At 47.9% G+C, this 14,853-nt stretch overlaps 1 protein-coding gene across 1 annotated transcript in view; it reads left to right on the forward strand.

The window, feature by feature from the left end:
• LOC144179238 (ornithine decarboxylase-like) overlaps nt 1–12,045 on the forward strand; it is a 28,596-nt gene extending 16,551 nt beyond the window's left edge. The window contains exons 7-10 of the mRNA XM_077707525.1: nt 1,706–1,871; nt 7,474–7,627; nt 7,708–7,811; nt 11,387–12,045. Of these exons, the coding sequence (XP_077563651.1) occupies nt 1,706–1,871; nt 7,474–7,627; nt 7,708–7,811; nt 11,387–11,710 (748 nt within the window). The 3' untranslated portion in view covers nt 11,711–12,045. The remainder of the gene's footprint in view (nt 1–1,705; nt 1,872–7,473; nt 7,628–7,707; nt 7,812–11,386) is intronic.
• Nucleotides 12,046–14,853: the final 2,808 nt, after the last annotated feature.

Raw genomic sequence — 14,853 nt, forward strand, 5'->3', positions numbered from 1 at the left:
CGATGCACCTGACGACGGATCGCGTAAACAGCCATGACGCGCCTGTGACGCTCCAGCCGACGGGGGCTTCTTCCTCTGGCCAGCCACGCAGCTAGACAACCGGTCAAGCTCTGCTGCGACCGTTTCACCCATTCGCTGCCCCGTGCGCGCTTAGAGTTTGCGCACAGGCTTGCTCCCGAGCTGGTGACCGCCCGGCCGCCCGCTGCCCGGCTGCAACGTCACTTTAATGGCCGCGCTCTCCTAGATTTCAGTTTCACATTCGCCGATTTTTCCTGACCGCTTGCGGCGTGCACGCGCGTATTTCAGCTGTTGTATTTTGCATCTTGCTTTCTTTTTAGGCAGGCTATACAGGAATAGTGTATTCAAGAGGTCGAAATTTTGAGTACAGTTGGCCTTTAACTGAGCGCTCTCGCCTAGCAGCGCTCGCTCCGGGAGTATGCCCATGAAACACAGAGTTGTGACGCGATTACTTGCGTTTACCCGCGTAGGCCTGTGTTCTTTCTTAGGCATCCCTCCGGCTCCACGTAAGCTTGACGCTCGCTTTAGTTTTGCCATAGAAAAATTCCTTCCGTGTATCCATCTGATGTTGTGTGTATACGTATCCAGAGTTTCTGTTTGTTTTCATTGTCCTCTGTCCGTTATTAGTATCTACTCTTGATTTTAACTGCACTTCATACATCACTTACACCTCCCGACTTCCTATTCTGTGTGATCAGCTGCCTGATCTTTCTATCTACGGCTTTCCCGTGTGGTGACGCCACCTAAAACAATTTAGAGCTCATCCACTACTGTGAAGGGGGAAGACTAGAGAAGCCGTAGGCACCTCTATATGTATAAATACGCTGGCTATCTTGATGGAATAAAAATGCACACGCATAACGTCCCTAGATTTATTTATAAATTAATTGTCATATAAATTGTTTCGGGATAGTTTTGATAAAAATAGTTACGGCCGTTTTCTCTAACCACACTCTCTCCGGAGCGGCCATGTACTAATAGCAAACGGGAATAATGAAATGGTTAAAGCGTCACATTGAACTTATTGTGGCAAGGAAATAAAGCTCGGAGTAATAATAGAGTCGTTTTAGGGGGCCAATTTCAGTATATTTTTCCCAAGATACCTATAACCGATAGATAATTACTCGACATTTTACGCGAGCTCTGGCGAGAGCACACGCGATTTTTTGTCGGCGCAGCCAAAGACGAAACTAATGTTGGTCAGAACGTAGCCCAAGACACTTTCCTTGTAAAAGGGTAGAAAATACCCGCGCAGAAAGCGATAGATAAGGTTCATTGCCTTCCATGTGCGCAGCCGTCGGCGCTGACAAACTTTAACTTTAACCGTTGGAGGCCATGTAATGTGTACACTGGCGGCAAGAATGCAGTGACGTCCTTTTACCTCCCTTTGTACACCAGGGCCGAGACAGAAATTGAAGCGAAGCTTTCAGCCTGTCCTACTTCAGCAGCCTCTTTCTAACTGTACTTCTCACCTCCCTCGCAAAGCAGACGAGACAGAAGCGCTCTTGATTTACCTTCAAATGGAGGATAGTACGGGAGTTTATCAGAAATAAGAAGGACTAAAATGGGAGTAATTAAGAACTGGATAAAAATGAGGATATTGACGTTGCGCAATATCTCCCTATTCGTTGAACTGAAATAAGTTTCACCTCAAGAAGGGCTTACCGACTATTCCTCTGCTCGGCAGCTTTGACCTTGGCTCCGTTGCCTGCACCGCGGAGAGTTACCAGCTTGCGATTGAGCAAGCAAGGAAGTTGTTCGACCTTGGAGCTCGACTCGGAATCGAAATGAGTGTACTTGACATCGGCGGAGGATTTTTGGGAAGCCACCGAAAGCTGGATCTCTTTGCTCAAGTAAGAATGAACAAATTATGTGAAAATAAATTCACGCACTACTTTCTTGCGCAAAATTTAACAAACTAGCGGCACCAATGAAGATGACACTGATACACTGTTGAAGCAGAAATTGCTCTGTTCTCCCGGAAGCCGATACAGAGAGCATTCCGAACACAAGCGTCAATAGCAATCGCAAATTAAAGGGACGATGAAGTGAATTTTTCATACAACTGTTTTTCCTTGCAGCATAGACTGGCTCAAATAAACATTCTTTTCACGGTTTATTCGGTCAATAAGACGCAATTTTTTATAAAGCCGGAAATAAAAGAAATACCATGCGACATTTGCGGCCGCCGCAACAACTAAGAGCAGTGACGGGTATCCAAGTTGCGATGTGGTTTGACGATGTCCAAGGTCGGAATTCAAACCAGCTTCCATTTTGGTTCTGTGCAAAATTATACTTGGCATCCGAGGTTATCGTTGGTTCGGCATTATCGATACCTCAGGAATTGACAGATCGCGCTCCTGCCGTGATGTCGGCTGCAGAATGCCTCAGATAAGCCTGACAGCACCGCTTAGAATTGTAAATTTCAAAACCGAGGCGTAAGAAGTGGCTTAACGCCCACTGCGTCATCGACGATGCTCAATTGCGAGGCGCATCGCCCACCTTTAGAGCTTGTCGGGCTCGTCCCTTCGTCGTAAGAGGCGCGTTCGCACCAGGCTGATTCGGCATTGTGCCCGCATGCTGTCGGTGCTTATTTCAACACCACGCCAAGGAGAATTCGCCAGCGCGGCAGTGCGTCTGCACACAATCTGCCAACTCGCACGTGGAGCTATGAAAGTTTTATCTTAAAATGGTTAATTCAGTATAAAAACACTGCCAAAGTACAAAAAATCTGCTCTAAAAGAAGTTTTGTCGGGGAGTCGAACTTCCTAATTGCCACACATGTGCTTCATATCATTCGGCCACAGCCTTTTTTTTCTTTCTTACCTTGTTTCGACAAAAAACGTGCCCCAAGAACCACAACTAAAAACAAAAGCTACAATGATAAAAGTGCTAGCCGACAGCTTGCTAGGAGAAAAAATTGGCCGCGTATCTGCTCCTTTCGTTGCAAATGTCGTCAAAAGACGATAGTCTTTATCGACTTTTGCCAAGTAAATTCCTCCCTTCGCTTTACCGCTCACCTCTCATGTTGTTCCTCTTGCGTCGCGCTCCTCCCAAGGTAAATACACCAAAGGTTTGCCTAAATCATTTTAAATTTCCCGCGTTCCACTGCTCCAAACCGGGTGTCTCGATGCGAACGCTGCCGTACGGCGAAGACGAGCGTTAATCGAGGCGCCCTACTTCAGCGTTTATAGAACCGCGTTTCCCTACTCCACGTGCGTTGCAAGCAGAACATGGAACCTATCTAGTGGAACCTTGCGTAACTGTTGCCGGTTGATTTCTTAAAATGGCGCCAGAAGCTATAGTGGCGCTGGCGACAGCAGGCGACGGCGGAGTGAATTCTTTTTCTGCAGTTGATGAAGTATTTATCCTAACAAAAGTCAAGCATGTTTGAATTTTTATAAAGGAACACTGCAAATATCACTTCTGTATTGATTTGTTGTCTCATATTTGCGTAATGTCTCGTTCTTCTTCAACAATGTTGCCAAGTATGAACATTACACCGGACCAAGACGGGTAGATTTAGCTGTGACTATATAAGACTATTGCGCAGGCGTTGTTTTGCTTTGGCCGGGTGGCTGAATCGAGTCACAGACAGACAGACGGACAGACATACAGACACACAGACATACAGACAGACCAAAATTTCTGGGTTTAAGTAGCCCAAGAAAGACTATCGTCTTTAAAACGGTTAAAACGGCTTGAAGTTTGTGGGCGTTTTCATCACGGGCACTCAGTCCGGAGGGTCGGGCTGAGCTCTCCAAACTTCAACTATCATACTCACAGACTCGACGAAGTATTCTTTAGCACGCTTCGCGTCAACGACACGATAGCGTATGGCCATACATACTCGGGCATAGCCCCAGTGCTAATATAAAGTACATGTTCTATAGGGTGTTAATTTGTTTAGTTTCAGCATTTCCCTAAGCTCAGATCACTATTTCTCAAATAACGCTTGCGTAGAAAGCGTCCCCCAAATTCCCGCAAATATCTTATCTCTAGCGACTGCGTTCCTCAAGCAGGGAAATGCATCACAAATATGTGGTCGTGCTGCTGACCGCTGTGCTAGCTCACCCAGGACAAAAAGCGCTTCGCGCACTGTAGTTTTCCGCTTCACAGGTTAAGTTTCGGTTCAGTTTATTTTAATTCCTTAGTGGCTATATAGATTCGCTGAATTTTCTACAGCCTTTAATTGTCCTTAGATTTGGCCTGGGCGTGTGCGCAGGTGTGCAGCTACTTCGACTTCATAGTATAGACTTTATGAAGCTTGATACAGTATACTAACTAACAAACAAAAGGCACATTCTTCCAGGAACTAATCGTGTCGAGGCTTAGTTTTAACTGAGCAAACGACGACCCGTCGGCTGACTTAGTCTGTGGGTGGGCGAGCCGCGCATACCGCAGTCAAGCCAAGCCTGCTCGAGTAGGCGTAATACAAAACGTAATAAGAAATCGACAAGGGAAATGCCGTGGAGGACAGCACTTTAGAACGGATTTTTCAACTAAAAAAACTGGCGTAAATGCACCGAGAGTGGTTGAAACGTTGCTTTGGGACTGCAGACGACAATTTGCGCGTGTAATCCCAGGTTGTTTACAAATCACTTCACTGTCCATTTAACAGTATTATTTACTATAATTGCCAGTGAAATTGTAAAATTAAGAAGTACATCATTAACGTCTAACGCGAAATCATTGTCTTCCATGAGGCAGGGCAAAGCGGACGGTACACTTTGCTGGGAAAAGTGGACGGTACCAAAACTCAATGTGACGTTACCGGCGTATGGATTGGAGTCCGCCATGGTATAGAAGATGGTCAATTGTATACCATTTATAAGTAACGGAGATCAAAGGATATTAAGAACGTGAGTAGTTATTGACAAATTAGAATCACAATAACACCACTTTGATCAAGCCATGTCAACAAGCCATGACGTCACGTTACCAATTCGTGTGTCTGTGAGGAAGTCCCATTTCATTCCCATTCGGGTGTCTGTGAGGAAGCCAGAAGACAAAGTTATGCGATCACGCGATCACTTTATAGTCAAAGGAACAAATTATGCAGTCCCATGCATTGATTGGACCAAATCATGACTTTACAATACATATGATGTGACCAGTTCATGACGCTGCGTTCGCGAGTCTTGTGACCAGGTCTTGACTTGAGATTAAATTGTGACGCAACGGGGTCGTGTGACCTACTACTGATATGATTGGAATGCAAAGCGCTATAAATGGGTCAAAATAAAAGACACATCCCAGACTGAACTATCAACTGTAGCTAATTCAGCAAGGTGTTACATTCGGGAAGGCGTCCACGAACCGGGCTCCGTCAGCGGCCTGCAAAGGTTGCTGCCATGGTGATGACGTCAAGAGGTCGAGGGCAAACGTAACTAATTTACTCCATTACGAGAGATGTGCCGAAGCAATACAGGAACAATACCTTTCCGGGCGAGGTTACAGCGTTCTTGATCAGACCGACAGCGTGGATTCGCTGCTACAAAACCCACTGTGGCGGTGGGTTTTATACACAGAAGCCGTGATGGCTACGCGTATTTCCCAGCGCCTCACTGCACACGGCTTAAAAATAGTTCAGACACGCAACACCATTTCTGAGTTCGTGAGACTGGCAGTAGTGGTGCTACACAGAAGCCGTAACGGCTGCGCGTCTTTCCCAGTGCCTCAGTGCACACGGCCCGAAAATTGTACATACACACACGATGCTCTTTTCCCAACTCGCAAAGGGCCGGCTGTAGCGGCGCTTGTTGAGTATGAAAGAGCGGAGAGAGGAGATCTTGGCTGCAGCGTCCGCTTCTTCGGGACATGTCTTACATGAAGATCTATTGGCTTCGTGTTTTGTAGCTGAACGGCTTGAGTCACCACCAACGGGCCCTGCGCGGCTGGCGCACATGGCGAGGGTATGCTCTGCCACAAAGCAGAAGAGCACTGCACGAAGCTTGCAGTACGCGAGAAAACGGTAGCGGCGCGATGAATCGTTACAAAGGTAGAGAATCGGGCTAGTTGGTTTGGCATACTTGTGTTGCGTTACGCATTTTAGCCAGTGATTTTATTTTCAACTGGCCTATATAAGTTACTAACTTGTCGCCACGCACACAACAAATGGAACAAAACAAACTTCCCCGTAATAAGCACGCCACCTGTATACTATCCCTACCATCCAGAAAGGTGATTTCTTCGTGAGATAAATTTATCAATGCAGCACGTATGAACCTATCACCTTTAGGGGCCCTGTGCCGCGCTTCAATTACTTCCAAGGTGAGTCAGTCACGGCTGACTGACCCCAGCACCCCAGTATTCGCGAACACGGGGATAACTCTTGCAGTTCTGATATGAATGCCTAGATGAACCTTTAATAGTGGTGCCTACGTTAATCCTCAGTTCACTCATCAGTTAGTCATCTGCTAGTCCGGTCGATGGACGTTCTTCTGCGGGGGAAAGATATCCTGTACACAACTCTTTCCGTACAAACGACGATCTTATTCCAGTGCTTCGTGCGACATGTACTGTCTTCTTTTCAGTGCGCAATTCACAAAGTGATAGACCTCCGACAGCTTGTCAGATGCCAAGATAGCCCCACCGGCCCCTGCACATTTAGCGATGCGTTTCAGATTGGAACTTAGCCCGAATACAAAGAAACGCGGCTTTTCATTTCTCGTGTAGGTTCATTGTACCGGGCGAGCTCACCACACTATGCAATTTTAAGCCAGTATCTTTCAGTGCCTTTTGCGCCACGAAAAGAACAAGGTTGGTGTCCTGACATGGAGAGACGCTCAGAATGCCTAGGCTGGCGATCAGCATGGGCCGGAGTGCTTTATGCTGAGAATTTCTGACGCACAAGGATATAGGTAGTAGATGTCTTGACGTGTGGGCAGACCGAAACGGAAGAATGTTTGCCGGCTTAAGGAGTGCGAATCCAGCAAACAAATTTACTGATAGAAGGGAGGTCGGAGTACAAAAATCTAGTGTGGGCTTCGTCGGGCAGCTCGGTAGTAGTAGCCAAGGGCTCTGAAAAGCGCAATGACTTTTGCTCACCGCGGCTTTGAAGGCGCTGAATACGACAATCGATGCAACATAATTGCCGAGGTAACGTCAAAAAAGTTTGTTGCATCTGAATGTCCGTCGATATGCCCGTCCAGGTCTTCAAGGTATACATCGCCTTGGATCGGCGCTATGCATAGGCAGATGCATATATTCTTAATAGACGTTCCATCGTTAAAACAAACATAGACGAACTGTACGTACTCAGATAACAGTTCTAAAAATTTAGGGGGAAACGTGTAGGCGTTACTTGCAAAAGCAACACCGTGTTCGTCAATACATTGAATTGTCAAAGATTTATTCGTCAAACCAATTCATCAACATTTCATTCGTCAAACAAGTACATTTGTCAAACATTTGTTCATTTCGCTTACACTTCACGGGGATTTCCTTCTCTAGGTCTGCGCAGTGGTGCGATCTGCCCTGGACACGCATTTCCCGCCCTCCGGTGGAACCGTGGTCATAGCCGAGCCCGGCGAATTTTTTTCTACGTCGCCTTATACTCTGGCCGTCAAGGTTGTCGCCAAGAGGACCCGGCAAACTACCATTGATGGTATGGGTTACAAGTTGCTTTCTCACCATCTCAAAATTCCAATTTTTGGACTGCTATAATTGTTTCCTCTTCCGTCTTAGGTATGGTACAAGAGCAACATGATGTCTACGTCAACGAGAGCACAGAAAACTGTGTCCCGCGTGATATGTACACGCTTTTGGACATCAGGCATTCGCCATTAAATGTAAGAAAATGCTTCCTTTAAGTGGCTGGATTGGTTAGTTTGGTACAATGTCTTAAAAAGGTAAATAGGTCAATTCCCGTACTTTCTAAACAAGCAGTTGCAAAAAAAATCCTCAAACTGCACTTTAGTCTGTCGAACGCCCATACGTCTCAGCTTGAGGAACACGCGGTAATTTCTTAAATGTCCAGCTACACATTCGTTGTCGCTTGAGCATGACATATAGTGAGGGGCCTGGCATGTAGCTAGTTGTAATTCCATATATGCAATTCAAGCACACAAAAAGAAGGGGACAGACGAAACGGGGATAAGCGGTACATAACGAGGACAGTTTATAAGCTTTAGTTTATTTGCTCTGTCTTCATGAAAGTGTCGCGATTTCCGAGGAGAGACAAGGCGGGACAAGTCCGAATGCCTACGCGCCGACAGCGCGTAATTACCGCTGGATTCGCGGGGAGGGTCCATTCTAGCTCCTAGCATCCGCTTGTTGATCCGCTGCCACGTCCGCATCACCGATGTCCAAAATGCCCAGGACAGACAAGGCTGGACACATCCGAACGCCTCCGCGCCGTGAACCCCAACTGGGGTCCCCGTTTACTTCTGGCTCTTGGCTCGCACGCCAGCACTTAGGGATGGTGGCTCAGCCAAAGCACCGTCGCTCTTATGGATTGCCCGTGCGCCGCCTCATAGCCCCTCCATTTTTGAATTGGGCTTGATGCGGAGTCCTTGTAGAATCGGACGAGGTAGTGTAAAGCATCGTTCATGTATGTGTCCGTATATATAGTGACAGAAAGTTGGTATGTAATCCGTGGTCAAACAGCAGTTAGCCAAAGGGGCAGTCGAAGTCGGCATTGAAGGAGCGTACGGTGCAGCGAGTAGCCTCAGGAGGCCTGCACTGGGAGTCCCGTTGCGATCTTTGACTGCACTGCAGGAGCCAATAGAACTCCCTTCGAGCGATGTTGATCGTCTTTAGGACAACACAGAAAGACGCGGAAGACGCGTTGCTGCGCCTCTGCTCTGGCTCCACTCGGTGTACTGGTCGTCTTGGGTGACGAGTCGTGATTGGCCTGCGTGATGGTTTTGACAACACAGCAGCTGCTTTGGCGGTTCGTTGGTTATGCCAAGCAAAGGAAGGCCGAACGCGTCCTTTAAAACGCTTGGCTGCTGGCTTTCTATACGATGCGCATGAGACACGACACGCGATGGCTCCTACAGAAATAGCTTCGGGTGTGTACAACCCGAAGTTGGTGCGCAGCTCTCCTGCTCACCTCTCCCCGTGCCATCTACGAGTTCCTGCGCTATATAGGTTGTAGTTCTCGCTGCGCTAGCGGTCAATGAAAGGAAGGGTGCACCGAAATCTTACCGGTGGCCTTGAGTAACTGGTGCGGTGCGCTGCACTCAAGACTTAAGTTTCAGGCTATGTCTGACGACATTGCCTGCAGACCTAAAAGAAGAGACCGCCGTAGTTGCGTCGCAGTTCGTTTTACTGATTAGAGAAGTAGCGACGTCGACTGGCACCTCGAGGCGTGTGTGCGAACATGGCGCGCTTAGCGCCAAAGGCGCACCCGGTTCCAGACAAAGCGCTTGGCCGAAAGATTGCAAATGTGGTTGCTTCAAGGGTCAGCCCGGTGGCTCGTGAATTTGCTTGGAGCGCGGTCAGCTCGACACCAGTGTAAACTGGAAAACGTTGGGCACTTTACTTTGCAGCTATGTAGAGAAGGCGACTGTCGCTGGCAATGCAATCGGTCATCGCCGCTAACTACCCGGCGTCTCGTTTCCAGGCCAGCTGCAAGGGCGAGTGCAAAGTTCCGCTGGTGCCAGCAAAGGCGATTAGGATGTTGTGGTTGCGGGGGCTCCGTGCTTTCCTGGAGAGAAACGTGGGGTGGTGCGAGATGACGAAATCGTCGAATCCGACGAGCTCGAGCATCGCGAGTCGGCGGCGGATAGAATGTAGCAAATGCGAAGAGTTCAAGTTTCGCATGCCCTCTCGTAGGGCGGTGACGTGGTCGGATACCGGCGACGACACGGTTACAGCAGGCGCCACCATAGGCGTAGGCGGATGTAATGTGGCGACTTACAGTATCACGTCAGCATGAGCGGCAATGCGGGTAAGGGCAAATCGGAAGTTGTCGCGAGGATCGTCTGCACAGACGAAGAAAGCAGATGAAAAAAAAAAGTTGCCTCAGTCAGGTAGAGTCCGTGGCAGAAGCTGTGTCTCTAAACTGGCTTGGAAGTTCGCTAAAGAGCTGCAACGGTCGACGGTCACCCAACTCCTCAGCGTAAAGGATCCGCTAGAAACGCTGGCGTTGCGAAAGGTGCGTGCGGCTCAGGATGGCGGCCTTTAATGCGTCGTAAGGGTTCCACGGGGCCAGGTTGGAGAGAATGTCCCGAACCTAAATCACGATCTGAATATCAAGGACTGCTGCAAATGGTTGAAGCGGGTCGCTTGTAACTTGATGTGGCAAGCTGGGCAACTCACCTCGGCTATGAGGAACCACATGTCAGGATACTGTGCACTCAAGGGCGGCAAGCGGCAAGCGAGAGCGGAGATGCCGTGTGCAGCAGTGGAGGGCGCATAATTACCGCTGGACTACCGCTGGTCCATTCTAGCTAATTACCGCTGGTCCATTGTAGCTCCTACCATCCGCTTGTTGATCCGCTGCCAAGTCCGGATCATCAATGTCGCAAATTCCGAGGAAAGACGAGGCGGGACACGTCCGAATCCCTTCGAGCCGTAAACCCAAAGTGGGGTCCCTTTTATTACTAGCTGGTGGCTCTCACCGCACTAGCGGCGTGCGGCCAGCTCTCATGAATGGTGTCTTAGCCCCAGCACCATCGCTCTTGGGAATTATCCATGTGCCGCCCCGAACGCAGTGACTGGAAATCCGCCTGACAACACTCGAGCTGATCGCTGGAGGCACGGTTAGAGTGCCGTCCGATGACATTCGAATATTTAAAACTAAGCTAAAGCAACCCAAAACGTCTCTCGTTGCAGTGTAGAGAATCCATCTTAGCTTCTTGATCCCAAAGACAGTGGTTCTAGACCGGCTCTTGACTAGGTTGTTTTTTTTGGTCATCTTTAAATTGCACTATGATTTTATGGCTTAGATTAGTTTTTGTGTTTTAAATATTTGTGTGTGTGTCTGGTCATGCTATCTAATGTTTAGTTTAGGTTGCCTAGCTTTAGTTATCTAGAGCGATGTGGTGCCAGACTCGGCAATTTTCTTACAAAACGCCGGTGCACGTCGATATAGTGGCGTGCTTATGATAAATACAGTCGGGCGGTACTCTAAACACTTCCCGCTAAAAAAAGATAAATAAACTCAACCTCTAAAGGAAGGGCTGAATATGATGTCGGGATGGTTAAGAATGTAGCACTTCTGGAAACAGAAGCAGCTAAACTTAATGAGTAGAATCGCATCTATGGTATTAATATATTGCAGGAACGTTTGGAGCAGCGCCTAAAGTAATGGCATTATTTGCAGTACGAAGTACTGGTTTCAATATTAACAAGAAGACATCGCCCATGTAAACTCTACCGAAAGATAACCGCACGAAAGAAATTTTCTGTTTTCCAGCCCCCGCACGAAAGGCCCCGAAACCAGGTGACAACCCTGTGGGGTGCAACGTGCCACCCGTTTGATGTGTTCGAGGATGGTGTGCCTTTCTTCGACGTGTCCGTGGGCGAGTGGCTGCTCATGGACAACGTCGGCGCCTACGGTATGGTCAAAGCCTGCGGCTTCAACGGCTGCGGCATCCCGCCTGTCCACTACAGGACCGAGAGTGATGACGTGGAACGGGTGTCTTGCATCCTCCAGGCCTCACGGCTTCCACCCGGATACAGCCAGTTCGAAGAATACGTGAGGAACGCATCCACCTCGGTGAACAAACAAAAAGCATAAGTGTAGTGTTGTCACGTTCTGCTCGCGGGTATGCAAAAGTCATATGGATTTCGCATTCCACCCCTGCAGCCATTCTTATCCTAGGACCACCAAGACTAGTGGAATCGCTGTAAAAAGCACAGCTGGAATTGTACGAGCTGTTCCATCTGAAGAGTATTACTGGCCGGTGAAACGCTTTTTCTTAACAACAGGAAGAAAGATGAATTTCCCTTATTCCCACAGTTTTGACGATGTGGTTGTCTCAAGCAACTTCTGTAGTGGCTTGTCATACTTCGTTTTTCTTCTCAAATAAAAAGGCGTATCTCTGTCAGACGTCTCTTACCCGCTTTGCGAAAGTTGTTTGCACGCGTCTTTAATTCATGTGACTACCTATGCGTCTTTCCAGCATCCTGTAGCAAGTGGTACTCGTACAACGCATTGAGCCGGTTTTTTCACACCGAGGAAACGAAAGGGCCAGAAAGTCTGAAGGTTCGCTACTCAATCTTCCGCGGCTTCTACTTCACCAACATTAGTATTCATTCGCGGCAATGAAGGAACACGTCAAAAAGACACCATCTTTCCTTTGTTTTTCGTTTAGGGGTGAAGCTGCTTAGTGGCTCGGGCTGTTGGCGTCTCCTGTCGTCGTCGTTTCATGTCGTCACGAGTTGTCAAACGGTGGTCAAAACAAGTGTGTAGTGAATAAAACGGTTCGAAATAAACTGACAAGATTAACATACCGGAATAATAAGGATTTCATTGGAATAATGCCAGAACTTTGTTAAATTGCGTCTAGAAATTGGTTTCAACCACCAGGTTTTCTCCTTTAAAGCTTCCTTCTTAACGCGCACAACTTACGCTCAGTCTATCTCACTTAATTACGTAAATCTGGTTCAACGCAAAAAAGGGCACCGTTGCCTCAGCAAGCGCGCAATTGGTCATCCCACCGGCGCTTCTTCGGCGCCCAATCAGCGCGCGCCGTGTGGCAAGCCACAGACTTACAGCCTTTGAAGAACGGCCAGCTTTATAGATAGCGACCTGCCCACGCGCGAAAATATCGCTTGCCGAATTTGTTGTTGCTTGCTTGCTTGTTATTGCTAGAAAAAGTAGCTGCAGTGAGTCTGATGCTGAGGTTGTAGGTTATAGTCGACTTAGGCAGGAGGCTGGGCGACAAATCTAGCCAAAAAAACCCGTTCGCGAAAAAATGTGCCGACGAATCTTGCAATATTTTTGCATCGACTTTAAGTGAACATATCGCACGCGGTTATATTTGTTGTGTACAGCTCAGCAAGCCCGGCAGGCGCACGGTAAACTTCATTTGTTTTCACCAGTTTCCGATCGCTTCGGCGCGGGGGCACAAGGTTGAAAAAGGTATTTGGAGATATTGTGGTTCTGACCGTAAGCATTGGGATAGCTGTCTTGGACGGCTGCCATAGCCAACTTTGCCACTTGTTCGTCTTGTAAGCCGCCCCGACGGATGTCATACGAACGTGGCCCTCCAGTTATGATGAAAACGCCGCATCCGCTGAAAAGGTTGCCCGCCGATTACAGTTCTTTTCACTGGAACAGAATATTATGTTCTCCACAAGAATAACGGAGCTTCAACGCACCGAATCGCCCTGTTGTGGTTTTAATACAAATTCCAGCCTTCCCTGTAAACCACGCTTCCCTCTGGTGCTCCAGCCTTCCGTCGTGGAGCACCAGTAGCGCATAAAAGTCCAGAAGACACTGGGGCGATCGCCCCAGCTTCGCTAATAGCCTTGGAAGATGTAGCTCTACCACGCCTACAGTGCCCGACACCCCGCCCTCCCGCTTTCTCACTTTGTCTGTCTGTCTGTCTGTCTGTCTATCTGTCTGTCTGTCTGTCTGTGCGTGCGTGTGTGTATGTGTGTGCGTGCGTCAATGCCTGTGACATCTGCCCAAATACGCCGACTAAAAACCTTAAGTCAAAGCCTTAAATCCGGGTTTCTTTAATTTTGTTGCTCTAAGATTTGCGTCATGACGTTTGTGTTTTAGTTCCCCATCGAGCGGAGTGCATTCACAATTTTCTGAAAGTACGGATGCGTTTTTTGGCACAACGCCTGCTTGACGCAACAAGAGCGTGAGCCTTTCTGGTGCGTCTCTACATGTTAGAGCACAGGACAGGGGACGCGCAACACTCCGGGTAAGTACCAGGGCCCCGGGTTGTTCCAAGCAGCCAGCTGCACATCCGGTCGCGGTCATCGATGCACCTGAAAAACAAAAATTGTAGGGCTTTGTATCCTGAGTGTGGTATCGTCGCAATACAAGGACCATACTGTCGTGTAGAACGCCAGTTTTGTTCCAAATCAAGGGAAATTTGGAAAGCTTTGGGAAACAGTGTAACTGTTAGTTCGACGAATTCCGAACATTTTAGGTCAAAGATACACGCGTTCTACAATGCTGGGGCCTAGCTAAATTGATTAAAGTATACTACTCCACGCCGCATGAGCCTTAAGAGCAAATTCACGTGCAGAACCTAAATTGGCACGTAGAACTTTGCGTCACTAAAAACTTGTCTCTTCCAGGATCGACAGGAAAATTACAAGCTCTTCTACGAAATTTTCTTCTTGCCTCTTAACTGTATACTGCCAAGCGATTTGATTGTATGAAAACAACGTAATTGATCTTTCAAGGCAGAAGGTTCTGTGCAGTAAAGGAATCGCCTCATGCGGGCTGCTGCCAGTATCTTGTAGAGACAACTTACCCTTCAGTAATCGACCTTCCCCACCCATGCAAAAGGAAAGCTATGTGGTTTATCATACCTAATATGTCTGGTGATTAACCTACTAATAAATAATTGAAAATGATATTATTACTCTTTATCTTTATCTTCATCGTAAGCCTGCGTATGTCCACTGCAAAACGAACGCCTCTCCCAAAAACCTGCAGCCACACCTATCGAGTGCCTGAAGGCCGATAGAGTGATTGTAATAATTGGGATGTTTTTAGAAAATGTACTCAACCAGGGTTGCTAAATCCTTGTCTGGAGAGGGAATGCTATTTGTGTCCCCGGAGCCTCGCCTAGCGTGGTTCAACCTATCTAGTACAGCCTCCCGTGGTATCAGGCGGTGTTATATACCGGACCAGGCAGCATTCCGAACGTGGTACAATGCTCTAATATTATTACTATTTATTACTAAGTATTG

Source organism: Haemaphysalis longicornis, unplaced genomic scaffold, assembly GCF_048455015.1.
Source record: "Haemaphysalis longicornis isolate Haplotype H1 unplaced genomic scaffold, Haemaphysalis longicornis Haplotype H1 scaffold_4, whole genome shotgun sequence".
NCBI classification, from domain to species: domain Eukaryota; kingdom Metazoa; phylum Arthropoda; class Arachnida; order Ixodida; family Ixodidae; genus Haemaphysalis; species Haemaphysalis longicornis.